Source organism: Amphiura filiformis, chromosome 1 (assembly GCF_039555335.1).
Source record: "Amphiura filiformis chromosome 1, Afil_fr2py, whole genome shotgun sequence".
NCBI lineage: Eukaryota > Metazoa > Echinodermata > Ophiuroidea > Amphilepidida > Amphiuridae > Amphiura > Amphiura filiformis.
In genome coordinates, this window is record NC_092628.1 from 86,704,455 (window position 1) to 86,721,329 (window position 16,875).

At 37.3% G+C, this 16,875-nt stretch overlaps 1 protein-coding gene across 1 annotated transcript in view; it reads left to right on the forward strand.

Annotated features, from left to right (window-relative positions):
- Positions 1-16,875, forward strand: part of LOC140155751 (V-type proton ATPase 116 kDa subunit a 1-like) — a 71,555-nt gene that overhangs the window by 19,598 nt on the left and 35,082 nt on the right. The window contains exons 2-5 of the mRNA XM_072178708.1: positions 6,878-7,034; positions 10,975-11,053; positions 12,112-12,209; positions 12,823-12,951. Of these exons, the coding sequence (XP_072034809.1) occupies positions 6,918-7,034; positions 10,975-11,053; positions 12,112-12,209; positions 12,823-12,951 (423 nt within the window). The 5' untranslated portion in view covers positions 6,878-6,917. The remainder of the gene's footprint in view (positions 1-6,877; positions 7,035-10,974; positions 11,054-12,111; positions 12,210-12,822; positions 12,952-16,875) is intronic.

Here is a 16,875-nt window from a genome sequence, read left to right on the forward strand (position 1 = left end):
GAGCCTGCATGCACGACACCTGATAGGGTGGTGCAAGTTCAGGCAGATTACGATGAGAGCGATACACATCGCGAGCGGCACCAGCATCCTCGCGCACAATCTGTCACGAGGAAGGGTGGCGGGACCAGCAGAATGGTCCCTTGCTCCGCAGGTCGCTCAGACGATCTTCAAGGGGATGTACCACCCCTCGAAAGATCTGTTCGCATCTCATCGCAATCATCCACTGCCGGTGTACTGCTCAAGGGTCGCGGACCCCAAGCATTCACCGTGGACGCTCTGTCCATAGACTGGGGAGGGATGACAGCTTATGCAGTCCCTCCGATCTCACTACTCATGAGGGTGGTGACCAAGATCGGGTGGGAAGACTGCATTGTCATTCTGCTAGCGGCAAGGCCGCTGGCACTCCCAGTACCAGATCTACTCCGGATGCCCGGAGCGGAGGTACCAGTCTATCACTAGAGCACCTGCAGTTAGCTGCATGGCCCTTACCAGGAACGCAGCGCGCGAGGGATACTTTTCATCAGAAGCTGTTTTTCTCATCGCCGGGCTAGACGGAAGTCTACCCTCCGTGCGTATAGCCAGAGTCTGGCTCCATACTACGCTTGGTGCAATGAGACAAATAGCTCTCCCGCTAGAGCCTCTGTGCTGCTAGTTCCGGAGTTTCTGACAGAAAAGTTCCAAGCAAGACTTCAGCGGGCCACTGGGGCCAGCTATAAGTCAGCTGTCCTCTCCATTCACCGAGGTTTCGAGGCGGGTGCGACCATCATAACCGATGGTTACCTTATTAGTCTACGCCTCGACGGTATGTTCAGCGAGTGTCTACCAAAAGGAAAGTGATCCTCCTAAGGGATCCCAACACAGTCTTAGATTACTTTAAGGGTCACCCTTTCGACCTTCCGTCAAAAGCAACGCTTAAATACGTAACCCTCAAGCTGGCTTTCCGGTTTGGCGTTGGCTGCGAGACGGCGGTGCTGAGTTGCACACGGTCTCGAGGTTAGCTTCCGTGTTCACAAACACTGGAGCGACACTGTTTCGGGCGCTGTTCTCGTGACTACTGAGCGGGCGCGGTGCATACCGACATTCGTCCCTCTCCAATCCCCAGGGTTGGGCAAGGTTCGGCTGAAGCCAAAGATATGCTGGGGTGTCCGATAAGGCGCTGCAGCACTATTTCTTCCGAACACAAGCCTTGCGAGGACTCACGACCGCATTCATCACCCTTACAGAGCCTTTTCGGTCCAGCCGCTGTCGCAATGGCTGGTCCAGGTGTTGGTGGGGTCCGGGGATCGCGAAGGTTTCGGCCCCACGACCCACTCGACACGAAACTATCTCATCATCTTGGGTATACCGTTCGGTTGTCCCTTGAGGAGATCTAGCAGGCGGTGTCCCGAAGCCACCTTCGCCCTTCTCTCGATACTTCCGTTCGTTAGTAATCAGAGACGGGCGGAGGTTTACCGGGACATTGTTCGGGCGATCATAATACGGTGGTGTCGGGTACCAGGTTTTCAGACTATACAGAATACTCAGCATGGTAAGAACCAGTGTCGCTATTCTTAACCACCAAACTTATTAAGTAAGGAGGTTTATGTCTGTGATCGCGTGGTCCTTTTTGTTTTCCCGACCGTTGGGGGAAAATATTTCTGACCTCGCGAAAACCATCGTTACCGCTCCCGATCCCTGATCAGATGCTGACCAATCTTGTACCTCCATCCGTCGGTTACTTGCTAGATCGATCTTTCAGATGTTGATGCAAGAAGTATCTTAATCAACATCGAAACGGTAAGATCGACCGGTGTACTGAGTCTAGTCCCAAACAAAAATGTTTGGTAGATTCATAACCGGTGCGATCTTACCTTTCCGATGTTGATTATCCCGGACCCTGGCCACCCCCTACAAGTTTGGTCCGAGTAGGGGATCCCAAGTCGGATAAGGGACGATCATATGGTGTGACGTCACCTTTTGGGTGAGTCCACCGGGGATCGGGGTTTTGTTATTTATTCATTTATGTGGGACAAAATGACTATTGGTTTTTCCGATCTCGGGATCGATGCAAGAAGTATCTTAATCAACATCGGAAAGGTAAGATCGCACCGGTTATGAGTCTACCAAACATTTTTGTTTGGGACTATTATTTATTCCATTGAAAGACTGAAAGCCCCTTGAAAACTATTGTTAAGGTAATATTGAGTGGGATATGGGCTTCAGTGGCAACACTAAATGCATTTGTAATGTAAACATGGCAGTTATGTGGTATATTGAAATTTACTCTGCAAATCACCATGACCCACCTGCCGAACACTTGACGTTCTTTTGCTGAGACCTAGGGAATTGAATGACCATTTGGAATGAAACCACTATTGGCAATAAAATTGCAGTCTAAAGCAAATGTTTTGAGCAATTAAAAGGAGATCCAAATGTAGGTCTCTTTTTCACTCAAAAAATGTAACAAATTTGGCAAACTTTCAAAGAAATTTTGTGGTAACACTGCACCAACATAAGACACACATCACAAGACAAATTTAAAGAGAATGTTATCGCTTTCATTTGATACCAAATTGGCTACTGTAATGTGAGTATTTTTAATGTTTCGGGTCATGTCCCTGTTTGCTTGGAATTGCCCTTATGCATTCCACAATAAACCATCACAGCCAGGATGACCAGTAGACCAGCAAGATAGCATTTTACAAAGATACAAATGCATTTAAATCAGTAGAATAGAAGAACAAAAGCACTGAACTATACTATCAGGCAAAAAAAACCAACAAAAAACCAGCAACAACCTGACTACCTGATTTCAAACAATAAATCAGCATGAATTATAAAAATTGTCATATGTAGCAGATAATCATCAAAGTTTTATTAACATATGTAGTAGAAACAGAGAGCACAGATTAAAAAAGAAAAGTTTTCCGATTGATGATTTCCAGGGATGTAAGTTTTCCTGAAAAAGAAAAGAAAATCTGGAAAAACAGCATTGTGCTTCAGCATTGAAAAGACCACAACAAATCTGCATTTACCTAAATATAAAGGGTTAAGTCAATTTTAGGAAGTACAAAATGTAGATCTGTTACCAACCTTAAAGGGGCACTTTTTGAACCACAGCCCTCATCCCTCCAACTTACTCCAAAAAAAAGTGTGTCTATTCTTCCAGAAAATTGAAATTATTCCCTCACCCTACCGCGCTTTGTCACATCCGTCCCCAGATTCTTCCCCAACTGAGATCCCAAAAAATGGACCCAAAAGGGAAAATTTTAGGCTGGTTGCTATCTACGTATATGTACATGTATGTACTTTTCCTCATTTTCTTGTTCCCTCCCTTCCCTGACTGAATATAGGTGTGTTGTCAGACCCAGAAACTTCTTTAAACAACTATTAGGCTAATTAAAGTTGTGACTTGTTCTATTCTGTCTTCCCTAAAAACATCAAATTCTTTCCTAGATGGTACAGTTTGGACACTGAACCATTGCATCTAAGGACTAATGGTTCAAAGGGAATACAGGCTGGCAAACACCTCTAGGCTCTTTATTACTTTCAGAGCTAGCTGTGATTATTTACAGAGGTGTGAGAGTTTTTTGTTTTGATTTTCAGCTTTTTTTTGTACCAGTACACTTGCTCTGTACAAAAGTATAGGAACTGTTTTCAGCGTTTTCAGCTCTTTTATTTGTGGTGACTCGCATGCCCCTGATTTATAAAGCCTTAGAATTAAAATTCTCCTGTAGCAGGGAAGGATAATCAAGGATTTGGATTTGAAGCTGAGGTTTAAAAGGGAAGATAAACTTGGGACAATAGAGCTGTTAACTAATTGATGGTTCTGTCTTCCCTTAGAATCCCAAATGCTTCCCTAGATAGGCAGATGTCCAAACTAAAAAGAAATTGGATTTTGTATGAAAGGTGCAAAGCAGAGCTCCCTTAATCTTTGTGTGCATTATTACCTCTAGAATGATGACCACTAGTTACTATTGCCCAGGCAGGGAAGAATTACTGACCCAACTTTTCCCTGTTTTATGCCAAAGTCCATGGTTTCCCTCAAAATAATTATTTTTGGGATGGGAAAAAGCCAATGGACCACTACGTGTATGCTAATGCTATGTACCCATTATAATTCTTCCCTAAATGACACTTGATGAATTCACCTACACTGTAGAGCAGTCACTACCAGCCAGTGAGGGGCATCTATTTCATTCCAAAAAATAGCCATAAAACATAATAAAACATGACATGTTCCAGTTATACATTTTCTTCCCAAATTAGTTAATTTTATTTTTAATCTTCCTTGAATTTTCCCCTCTCTTTTTTTTTTCTTTTTTCAAAATGCAAAATTCTTTCCCAAAGGGGTAAAATTATTCCCTCCCCTTTGGGGGCGATTAGCGGAAGAATAGACACCCCTGTCTGTTACCAACCTTTAAGGGGCACATTTTGATCCACAGCCCTCATCCCTCCAACTTACTACAAAAAAGTTGAGAATTTTTATACCATCAGAAACTTACATCATGATTATGTCATATCTTATTGAACCATACCCTGAAGAGGATGTTAAAATCACAAAATGCCCCTTTATTTACATCCCTGGAATAGAAACAATGCACTGTGTCAGCTGTTACCCATTTCATGCATGGATGTAGAGTAAAATTTGTAAATGGAAATACGGATTATTTTATAAAAGGTTATTAATTCCAAGGCTATAATTTTATTGAATTTTCAAATAGTACATTTGATTTGATATTTAAATTTGTTTGTGTTCAGGTTTTATTTAATTTCATATTGAGGCTAGCTTCATGTAATGATTACCATTACTTGTGCTGCCAATGTGGAAAGTGCATCTTTTGATCATAGTAGTTTCTGTAGATGAATTATTATGAGTTGCATTGAGTGGATAGTTATGGCTTGGCCTGTGGCTTGGGTCAGAGCTTTTGTATGTGGGTAAGTTCATGAGGGGTCCAACGGTGCACCCTTTGTGTTGGTCGATTTTGGTCACTAAAATGTCATTTATTTTGTGATCTGTAAAAGATTGATGTAAATTTTAACCATGAATGTAAAGTACTTTATGGGGTGTACATAGTATTGTAATGCAAACTATTTCAGGCATGAGAATTTTTTGAGGCTTTTGCCTGAATTCAGGCATAGGCCTATGATTCAGGTAAATTTTGTTGTCCAAATGTACGCAATTTTATTTTATTTTTATTCCAGCCTGTTTTGGGCCTTTTAAGGCCGATTTCAAACACTTTTTCAGGCAGTTTTCAAAAAAGCCATTCTCATTCCTGCTATTTTTACTATCCTTTTAAAAACAAGAAAGGTGGACTTACTTCTGTGACATGAGATATTAACCTTTTTGGCAAAGAAAGAAGGAAGATTTTTGATGATTACGCAAGATTTTGAAAGATTTTGGATGATTACGCAATTGGATCATTCATGTCGGAATGGTTGGATGCATAGTGTTGCAGTCACTGTGTAGAGTAATATTTTATAGTACTGGGGACTGTTAATGTCAATGCCTTGATGAGGCAAAGTTAAGCTTGATGAGGCAAAGTTAAGCTTTATTAACCCTAACCTTCATGACCTCCCATCTGCTTTTTGGTGAATGGAAAGGAAGGAAGACAGAAAGGAGATGAAGAGCAAAGTTGTTTTCTCTGCCCTAATTTTGAACCACTGAATCCTTGGGTGCAGAGCCGATGCCTGGGGATAGCAGCTCACGAGTATGAACGTTACCCGGTTAACGATTTCATGTGTATATGATTATAAGACTTGTTCTCACAAAATAAGCGGAAAGTCATCAGGGAAGAAAAGATATGGTTCATTGATCATGCCAGCAAACAAAAGAAAACAACAGAATTATTCTTTGAATTATTGAAGTTTGAACACATCGTGAGGGATGTACAACCCCGGCAAGTTGTAATAAAGCTTATAACCCAGATGTTATGAATCGAGCCATAAGTCAAAAATAAAGGTTTGCAACTTTACAATATAGATCTCGTAATGCGATTCCAAAATATTTGGTGTCCAGACCCATATTACAGCGTGGCACACCTTATTTTTGTTCAAATTTATTAAAACTGGTTTAAAATACATTGTATATATATGTTAATAGTGTCCCGCTACCTTGGCAAAATGTATGCTGCTTTAAAAATAGTTGCTGGCATAGTGTCATATTAGTGAGGTAAATGGATGTATTTAAAAATTGAATATATTTTAAAATATAGCTGAAATACTTATGGAAAAATACAATAAGCTGACTTCATTTTTTATTAATGTCACATCACTAGACCCATCATGTGTGGATTTACTACACATTGGCTCTGGCCATTGGCATAAAATTAGTTCCAACTTGTCTGCACTGACAGGCAAAAAAGGTTCTCACATGGGACATGTTCACATGCAAATCAAAGGCTTGACAATCAAGGATGTGCATGTACATGATGTACATGTATGTGACCCTATGTGTTTCCTTGATCTTATGTGTATACATTGAACATTGTAGGCTGATTTCATTAACTTCCTGTTTTATGCATTTAATTGTATATATAGGCCATCTTGATCAAATTCATGTTGCATAGCATGTAGTAGGTGGATTAATTCTATCCATTGGTTGAGTATGTGTTGAAATGCCTCGACCCCGGGGCCTCAACAAGCATGAATGAAGTCACATTGTTAAGATTTGGGGTGTTTTTAGCCAAAACGTTACATACGAAAAATACACCCTTAAGCTTTAAAAAGAACCATACAATTCCTCTTGCTAGTCTCAGTATTTGTCCAAACACAGCTAGGTCATGCTCCCTCCCACCCGCTTTAAAAGTAAATGTTGTCCATGTACAATTTAGATATACTTTCATACCATAGATCAAATACAGCATTTCAGCAAATGTGTTTTCTTTCTTAATTTTAGATTTTTGGAGAGTGACACAGCCAGAACATCAAGCAACGACATGGGGTCCTTATTTCGAAGTGAGGAAATGTGTCGGGCACAACTGTTCCTGCAATCAGAAGCGGCTTATCCATGCATTGCTGAACTGGGAGAGTTGGGATTGGTACAATTTGTGGATGTAAGTACAGCCCTGGCAGGCTCTTTTGTAGGTCAATTATTTAAGAAAACTTTAAAAAAGTAACCCAATTATTAAAAGCGCTGTAACGTTTTCAGAGCCATTAGAGTTCTAAAGGAAGTGACCCAATTAGGCAAGACCTGGGTGCAAACGCATGTAAAGGTGGTACGGGTATGTGCTGCAGTCGAGGGTCCCATTTTCAGGCTTTAAAGGGTCTGAAGACCTGTAGTTGGGGATTGTGCGCTAGTGCTTTCGCTTAACTTTGAGTCAAGTCCCAAAATTGTTTCTCTTTCACTCAAATTTGGAAAAAAAATTAGAATTTTTGTAGTTCCATAACTTATAATTAGGTCAAATTTTAGTTCACATAACCCAAAAATGATGAAATTTCAGGTCAGAAGTCCCTATTCTGCCGGAAAATTCCGAGTTCCCTAGGTTTGGCAACTTTGAGACCCCCCCCCCCCACTTCGCAAGACCTCTTCCATCCCAGATGATACATTCAATGAACGCAAAGTGCAAATGGCCCACAACCAAAGCAGACTACATGTACAAGCTCACCAGTATATTCTCGGTACTTTAATTTAGTGTAGGGTTACAATTTGGTTGCCCTGTTGGGCAATTTTGGAAGATTTTACTACAATTTTTGACAGTTTTCTGTCCCATAGAAACATATGGTTAGAGTAACACTTAAAGGAGGATTTCGTGATCCTAGCATCCTTTTTTATGACTTTTTCAGTAGATATCCACGAAAAAAGCTTATTTCCAAAATTTCAGTTGATTCCGATTTTGCGTTTGCGAGTTATGCATGATTATGTGTATTACACTGCTCCATAGACAATGTGTTGTAATTTCGTTCTGGTGCACCAGAACGAAATTCAAATTTGGCGATATTTTTGCTAAGCGAATTAATCTGCAAGAAATATTTGGTACATAAACATTATGTAGCCAGAGGTATCCAGTGGTGTAAAAATCTCAACTTTTTAGGGAAAAGTGGGGGATGAGGCTGTGGATCATGAAATGCCCCTTTAAACAACATTGGCTTCCATGATTTTAATTTCTGGTCCCAGCTAGAAACAAATGGTGAAGAGAACAGTTGGGTTATGCTTCAGTGAGCCATGATTGGGATGCATTGTTTTGGTAACCCTGGTCAAAGGCTGTCAGCCAAGTGCATCACCCAGTATTGACATTGTCTGTGATTCATTTATTGTGAGGTCACATCACCTGAACAACACATGGTCCATTGTCGCTTGTTTGATAAACGCAAATATATGGCACTCTAAGCAAATATGAATTATAATTTGTTCACTTGTGAAGTGCAATGAAATGCATATTAAAACTGGTAATTTGTCAGATTTACGAGCAATTAAAAAGAAGTAAATTTGTTCTTTTATTAGGCTAATGAAAGTCAATGTTATGTTTAGCGTAACATTTTTTTCAAACCACAATGAGGCAACTTTTTCATTATTCATTATTCATTATTTTGCAACGTTTCATTAATTACAAAATAGCAGCCACTTCATCGCACTATATACCCTCCAATATTCTATTAAAACAACTCTAATCAACAGTAGGCCGCTTTTGAAGGCATGTGAACCAACACATTTGTATTAAAAATATTTTTCACCATCCAGGTATTTATACCAGCTTTCTTACCAGTTAAAAGGCCATAAATTGTTAAATGACTGTCCACATTATTGGTCCCCAACCAGCCCTCCTTTGGGGTAATGGCCAATTATATAGTTCAATTTTATGACAGAATCTTGTTTTTAGTTCTTTTTTATGTTGGAATAGGTTGATTTATCATTGGCATTTGTGCTTGTGTCCCCACTGGAAACTAATTGTGTACAAAATACAAAATAATGAACTGTTTTGGGATTTTGGCATCACAAACGCCAGAAAATCCAAACGCAGGCGGGTGACGCTAAACATAACATTGACTTTCATTAGCCTTATGAGAATGACCAAATTAACAATGGAAACCAAAAAGCGATACTGAATACTGTCTAAGTATACAAAAGTAGATTTGTAGCTGGAGTCTATACCAACATACACATAGTTATGTGAGCATGGAAGAAGAGTCAAATAGTTGACAGTGCTAGCAATGTGTGTATTCCAAATAACCTGACTTGCCATTGACCTGGGCCATTGATCAGCATATCAAAGATTGTCAAACTGATCCATAAAACAACAGCTTGTGAAACAGTGTGCATCATTATCACCAGGACATTATGAGAAATACCAAAACAAACAGATTTGTCAAAGCTGACATTTTTGTACCGCATTAATTTTTACACATTTTGATCTCTAGATGTAAATAATGTTTGCAAAGAATAATTTAAAAATATGCAAAATATTACATATTTAACAGCTCTAATATATGGACAATTTGAATATATAGGAAAATTAAAACAAGCAAAATGTTTGATGTTGTTGCAGCACAAAAATTAATGATAGGTGAAATTTACATTTCTACTAAGAATCTACAGTAGGCCTATACAGTGTAAATTAGAAGATAGTAATCATACATGTAGCTACATTGTATAGCATAGAAATTATTTAAATCACAATCAATCTGAAATTGGAATGGCTCTAAGTAAAATGTCTGCATTTTACTATAAATAACACTAAAGTACATGTACATAATGTTCTGCATAATGTAATTCACAATTCACATACATGTACTCATAGCCAGGCCAGACAGGACAGGGCAATATGCTTTCAGTATTGTAGATGAATTGCCAGACATGAGATATGTATATATCTTAGGAAATGAAGAAAGCTTGAAGTATAACAGTTTGTGATAAAGGGCACACAGACTAATTCATGACATTGGATACTTATTGTTTGAATATAAATTATTCATGAAATGCATTAATTTTGAAACTTGAGTCGGCATGTATGTAACAATGTGAGTTGTAGCTTCTCATAATGGATAACCAGCATTTAAGTCTGCCAGGGTTTATCTGATACACCTGTGACCTATCCATTTCACTCATTTGAATTAACAGACATTTCATGCAGCTGGCTCATACATGTGATGTTTATTATGTTAAAAAACATTAAATTTATAGAGGCCATCAGTGTGATGTCACAGTGGCCATCTTGTGGGTACTAGTAAACTCTGTTCAAAGTTAAAGGGTATGAACTACAGGTGAATTAGGTATAGAGCAATACTAGCAGTCAGTCAATCTATAGAGGTCAATCATATCAAGCAAGTGAATAAATAAATAAAATAAATGTAGATATTTATATAGCGCTTTATGCCGTAAACAGCCTCAAAGCGCTTTACATTTATTCCGCCGTAATTAGAATAAGTCGGAACCATGTTTGCAGCCTACAAGTAGCGCAGGGTCCATCAGTACAACGACTATGACTACCCCTAACAGCTTCCCATTGCACCTGGGTGGGGTGAATAAGGAGCATGTGGGTACGAATCATGTATACAAACACTATTGTCATGAGTCACACATGAAAAACACTGATGGCCTCTATTGGGTTTTGCCGGGGTTTTTGTCCTATTTAAATTTAGCCCATTTAGCCGACTGTGCTTATATGCTACTCATTTTTGCTAATTTTCAGTGATTTTGAAGTTGTGTGTGTCTGCACACATACAGGGTTTTAAGCAAAACCTGTCATGCACTTGCTATGTGTTTCAAGAAACGTGTTATTTCTTTACATTGATGACAATTTTGAAGTCTTGAGAGACTGAAAAGAACAACAGGACATTCAAAAATGGGGTTTAATTGAAAATATAGTCTAATAGAGTCCTGATTTTGAAATGTTCATTATTTTGGAAAGTTTAATTGAAAATGTGTTTGTTATTGCCCATTTTCAAATATAGGCCTATATCTTTTTTTAAATATGTAACTTGATATTGCTCACTTTGAAATATGTGTGTTTGTTTGTATTTAATTGAAGACATGTTTGGTGTTTGCTTATTTTGCAGTTGAATCAGAATGTCAGTGCCTTCCAGCGGAAATTTGTCAATGAAGTCAGAAGATGTGATGAGATGGAAAGAAAACTACGTAAGTTTTACACTTTTTTGTTTTTACATGTTTGTAGTGTGATTCATCGTATGTTAACCCTAACATCCAACCCTGCTTTTTGCTATCAGAAGCGAAAAAGGAGAGAAGATGAAGAAAGAAGTCACTTGGCACCCCGGGATTCGAACCTTAGACCCCCCGCATGCCAAGCACACAATCACCGACCAATAGCCACATGGGTAACTCTGCCACGGGCATGCCAAGCACATGATCACCGACCGATAGCACATGTGTAACGCTGCCCCGGGCAGCGATTCCGTGAGCATATAGCACTTACGGTGATTGCATCATCGCAGACCCTGGGCTTCACGCATGCGCAGTAGTTTTCATCGTGGTATTTTGTGGTATTTATGGGTGTTAGGGTTAATTAATGACTCAAACCTTGATATGATTTTATAAAGCAGGTTGTGTACCAAAGTACAGAAACATTGTGTAGAGTTTATGAGTTGGTGGAGTCATGAGAGGAAATCAATTTGAGATAAGGATGTTTCATTTTCCTGAAACTATTGTTCTTCCATTCTCTCATTTGAGTAAGCAATAACTGGTGAATGGGCAAGGAAGGTTAAAATTTCTTAAAAGCCATATAACATTTGTTGAGGAGGATGCCCTCAATATTTTTCAAAATTCTGTTTTTTACACGATTGTTATGTACTTTAGTAAACTAACATACAATGTACCCTGCAGAAATCAAGACTTGAGGTGCTGTAGGTTTGTCAAAATGAGAGATTTTGAATAAAATATAATTTGGCATTGAAGGAAAAATAAGACTTACAAAAAAACACCTCCCTCCCTCATTTGTGAAAATCCTCCAGACAAGAACCAAATAATTAATTTTATGTGGCCTTATATGATAACATTTTGTGATCGTGTGTATACCTCTTCAACATTATTTGCATTTAAAGGCATTTATGGGTCAAATATGGTATTTTCATGTAGCACAATCAGTAAAATGTTATGGCAACAATACCCTACCACAATACATTTGTGACCCATATGATCCTGTTTTCTAAGAAGTATGTTCTGTGGTTGTGCCCATGCAGGTTATTGTGAGAAGGAGATTCATGATGCCAATATACCTGTCCATGATCCAGGTATCTATATACCAGCTCCTGCACCAAGAGAAATGATAGATTTGGAGGTAAGGTGATACCTGTAGTTTAAGCAATGCCTCAGCTAGCCACCTGTCCACCTGTCATTTCAGACTGGTACAATCATGTAGTCTGCCATGGGTCATACAAAATTAATAAATTGGACAGAATGGTAAATTAAAATTTTTAGAAGTAGTTTTAAAAGGTTCTGTGTGAACTCAAAAATCAGTAATAGATCAGGCTCTATTAATTTATTGTTGAGCTCAAGTACCATGGCTAGTAGGTTACAGAAATGGGATTTGAAGTCAAATATAAAACAGGCATTTTTATTCAGATGACAGGTATTTGTCAATTTTATAGCTCTGAGCTTCAGTTTTTGTCAGAATACTTTTTAAGAAATCAACTTTGGACATTTTAGGGACATTCTGTGCTATATGATGCAGTGGCGTAGCCAGGATTTTGGAACAGGAGAGGCACAAAAAAACAAAAAAGGATAATAGATGCTAACAACCTAAAAACTATTAACAAATTAACATTTCTGACAAAAAAGACAATACACCACTGATATGATGCATCCTCTTAGAGTATAGAATTCTATGTCATATCCCACGATTCATTACCTACATTTGACACATTTTACACCTTTTTGTTGTTGACTTTTAGGCCACCCTAGAGAAGATAGAAGTAGAATTACAGGAAGTGAACAGCAACCATGAGACGTTGAAGAGAAACTACCTTGAACTCACCGAACATAAACATGTCTTGAGAAATACACACCAGTATTTTGAAGAGGTGGGTATCAGTTAACAAGAAAAAATATTTGTGTGGATGAAATGTTTACAAATCTTTCCAATATCATGAATATTAAAAAGGATTCACAAAACTTGTGAAAAATTAGTAACTGTGAACTCAACAAACATAAATTTAAGTCTCAAAATACACTCCACTATTTTGAAGAGGTAGGCGTAAGTTTGTGTGAAAGCAGGGAATGATCATGTGCATGAAATATTCACAAATCTGTCAAGTGGCAAAACGGATTGATTGAAGTTTTGAATACATGTAATTGTAATAGCTTGTTTAGACCTCGGCAAACATAAATTTATCTTCAAATACCAACATGTTGCACTGTTTCAATCAGTTCAGTTTCAGTTTGTATCAAGCAGGAAGTGTTTATGTGCACGCAATGAAAATTCTACAAATTTAGCAGCTAGCAAAAAGTATTCAAAATTTATTAATAAATTTTGAATAATAAATGTGAAGGACATAAACAATTAAACATGCCCTGAGAAATACACACCACTATCGTGAAGAGGGTGTTTCGTTGATATGAAAGTAGGAACTGACAAGAAGTCACAACATTTTAATGTACGCAAATATTTTATTTGTGTAAAATGCAAAAATTTGAAACTTCTTGAACATAAACATGTTTTGACTATCTTGAAGAGGATGTTTCATTGATATGAAAGCAGGAACTATCAAGAAGTCACAACATTTTAATGTACGCAAATATTTTATTTGTGTAAAATGCAAAAATTTGAAATGCAACAAAATTTTCATGCTGCATAAAAGTCATTACAAGACTAAATTTAAATTATCTTTCAAACTTAATATGCTCCACAGTAATTTGTCTCATTATTTGTACATCATAGTGTTATGTAAATGACATTTATTTGAAATTAAGCTGATTACTTATTGCCTTAGAAAGCTGTCATATATGTTTCCAAATATGTCATTTGCAAATGAGCCTTGAAATTAATTAATGCAATTATTAAATCATGCATTCATTCAATACCAGAATCTGTGCTTGTTGAAAGAGACTCAACTCAAGTACAAAGAGTATGTATTTCAATTGTAGGTTTTAAATATGTATGCAAATAATAGTCACATATTATTATGAAATAGGCTATTCCAGTTGAAATCCATACACCCTGTGTGGAAGATATGACCTACCGTAATCTCTCACACAGGGGGAGTAGATTTCAAATGGAGTTGCCCATTCAGGTTATAACCCCATTTGAAATTCACACTTCCTGTGTGAGAGATTAAGGTCATGTCTTACATAGGGGGGTGTATGGATTTCAACTGGAACAGCCAAATATAATGACCAAGTAGTAATGTAAACAGATGGTACTGTAGCAACTCTCATTATGTCAATGCATACTAGTATGTGAATTTGTTAACAGTCATTTTAGATATAGGCTTAATGCAGACACAATGCATTTGGACATGAACATATGTGTGTAGGTGGGGCACATAGATGTGTTTTTGTTCATTTAATGGTCCTATAATTAGCACCAACTCTCAACTAGCAAAGAACTCCCACTATTTGGGACAAAAATGTCAAATTAAAGGCATTTTTGCTCTGTCCACTTTTTCCCCAGAAAAATATTCACCACTATATTTGAACATTAATAGCAGTTTGGATGGTAAACCAGAAGGTTGCAATTAGCCCCTTTATTGAGCATTGTACATGTTGATGCTGGCCTCTAGTTGTCACCAACTTGCGTAGATCTTAAAACTTGAATATTTCAACCATTTGTAATGGTGCACATGATCATTTGTGTACATACTAATTTTAAATTAATGTTGACACTATACGTTTGTTCCCTTTTGTATAACGGCAAGGTGACCATTATTATACAATTTTACAATTAATAAAGTGAATTATTGATAATTGTTCCTAACGACTGCATCAAATACAAAGTATATGCCCTTGAGCAATATCCATACTTCTTCCATGGTAAGGGAAGAGGTAAACAGAAAATATCATGTACTCAACCAGAATGAACCAAATTTGTCATGATTAAAATTTGATTTACAGATAACATGTATTTATTTATTTATTATTTATTTCAGTCTTATTTAACCTGGGTTGACCTTTCAGTGCACTAGCATTGTTCTCCCAAGGTGCCCAGGTAGCAATATATGATCTGATCAGAAATAGTATGAAATTTTTGCATGATACTGCATTGTTTATAACAATAGAAAAATGATTAGCCCTATCTACCATTGACTTGACTTGTCCAATAATTGGTTTGTAGCTAAATACTGTCAAAGGCAAGTGAATTATCAAAGAAAGGAATTAAAATAGCTTTGCTTGTCAAAATGCATGGTCTGTCTAATTGTGAAACTATAATGTAAAAATTAAATCTGAAATCAATTTCACAAAACAAGAGAAAATTATTTTTATTAGCCAAGGTCATGCAATATTATTCAGGACACACTGGACAATATGTGGTTCCTGTACTTCTTGTATGTTGATGATGAACTTAATATTTATTATTATATGATGTACTTTGTGATCAATCATCTAGTTTCCTAGCTTCATAATTGAAAGTTTGTCTAATAAGAATAGTCAGTAAATGAATTGGTGCAGAATCTGGAACTAATATGGTAGTTATTAGGAGACCCACAAATATGCAGGTATCTGAAACCGAGTGCTGGAGTCATCAAAAAATTACAAAAAAAAGCAATAATAATAATCAATCTTGACTTGATAAATGTGTTGTGATCAAATCAAATTAGTTTCATGGGGCCGGGCGAAATGAAATATTGCTCTTCATTAACCCCATATTGATTGGTTACAAGAAGTCTAGTATGATTTATTGAGCCAATCAGAAACATGGTAAGAATAGTGGTAGGGCTGAAGAGGATTGAGGTTAAATATTTAGAGGCTGATTGTAATTGGTCACTCAGATGAATTCATTGTGTAATTATCCAATCAGAAATGCTGTAAGAAAGACAGTAGTTCTCAGAGGATTACTCTTTATCTTATATGTAATGTTATTGGTCACTCAGATGAACATGTCATGTAATTAACCAATCACAAACACTGAAAGAAAGGCAGCAGTTCGTGTAATTATACTGAAATCGCCAGTTTTGGTTGTTTAGTTTGTGGGTGATATAATCATGCTGCCAAAAAGAAAGAAGGAAAAAAAGGAGCACTTATTTAGACCATATACTTCTAGTGCCCGTTTCTATTCATCGTTATGTATTCTTCTCCTGTGCATTATATTCGGGAACTACGCTTCGTGGCCCAAATTATATAAACCTGCATGCTAAACAATGCATTATCTAAAACCCGCACGCTAAACAATAGATTTTAGATAATACGTGCACGCTCAAATACTAGAAATACTACTTTCACATAACTAATAACTTGTCTGTTCGATATATATATACCATCAAAAAAGTACAAATATACATTCTGTGGTGTTAAAATAATTACAGGTTACAAACTGTGTTCATAGGTTACAAACTGTGTTCTATTTTGCAACTATCATTGCCATAAATTATGATTAATGAACCCAAATAAATCAAACATCAAATGAGAATAATCAAGCTTCTATTTTTAATTAAAAAGGGCTAAAAAACAGGGGGACCATATGACACCATTACAAAATATTCAGCATTTTACAAATGAAATACATGTAGGCCTAGGCCTATATCTAAAATAACATAAACACGCCCGGGAAACACACACTAGCGCATAATATCATGATCATGCTTTATAATAGCCTACTGTACAAATTGTAAAATTCCACTGTCATGTGTTTTAATATAAGTAGATTTTAAAGTTCAAATTACAGAACTATAAAGTATCCTGTTGATATTGTTATAAGTTTATTCTCTCATCTCCATTCGCGCAGTACTAGTGGGACATCAAAATCGATCGTTTCCAGGTCATCTGGTTCATGCTCTCTGTGTTCGGAACCA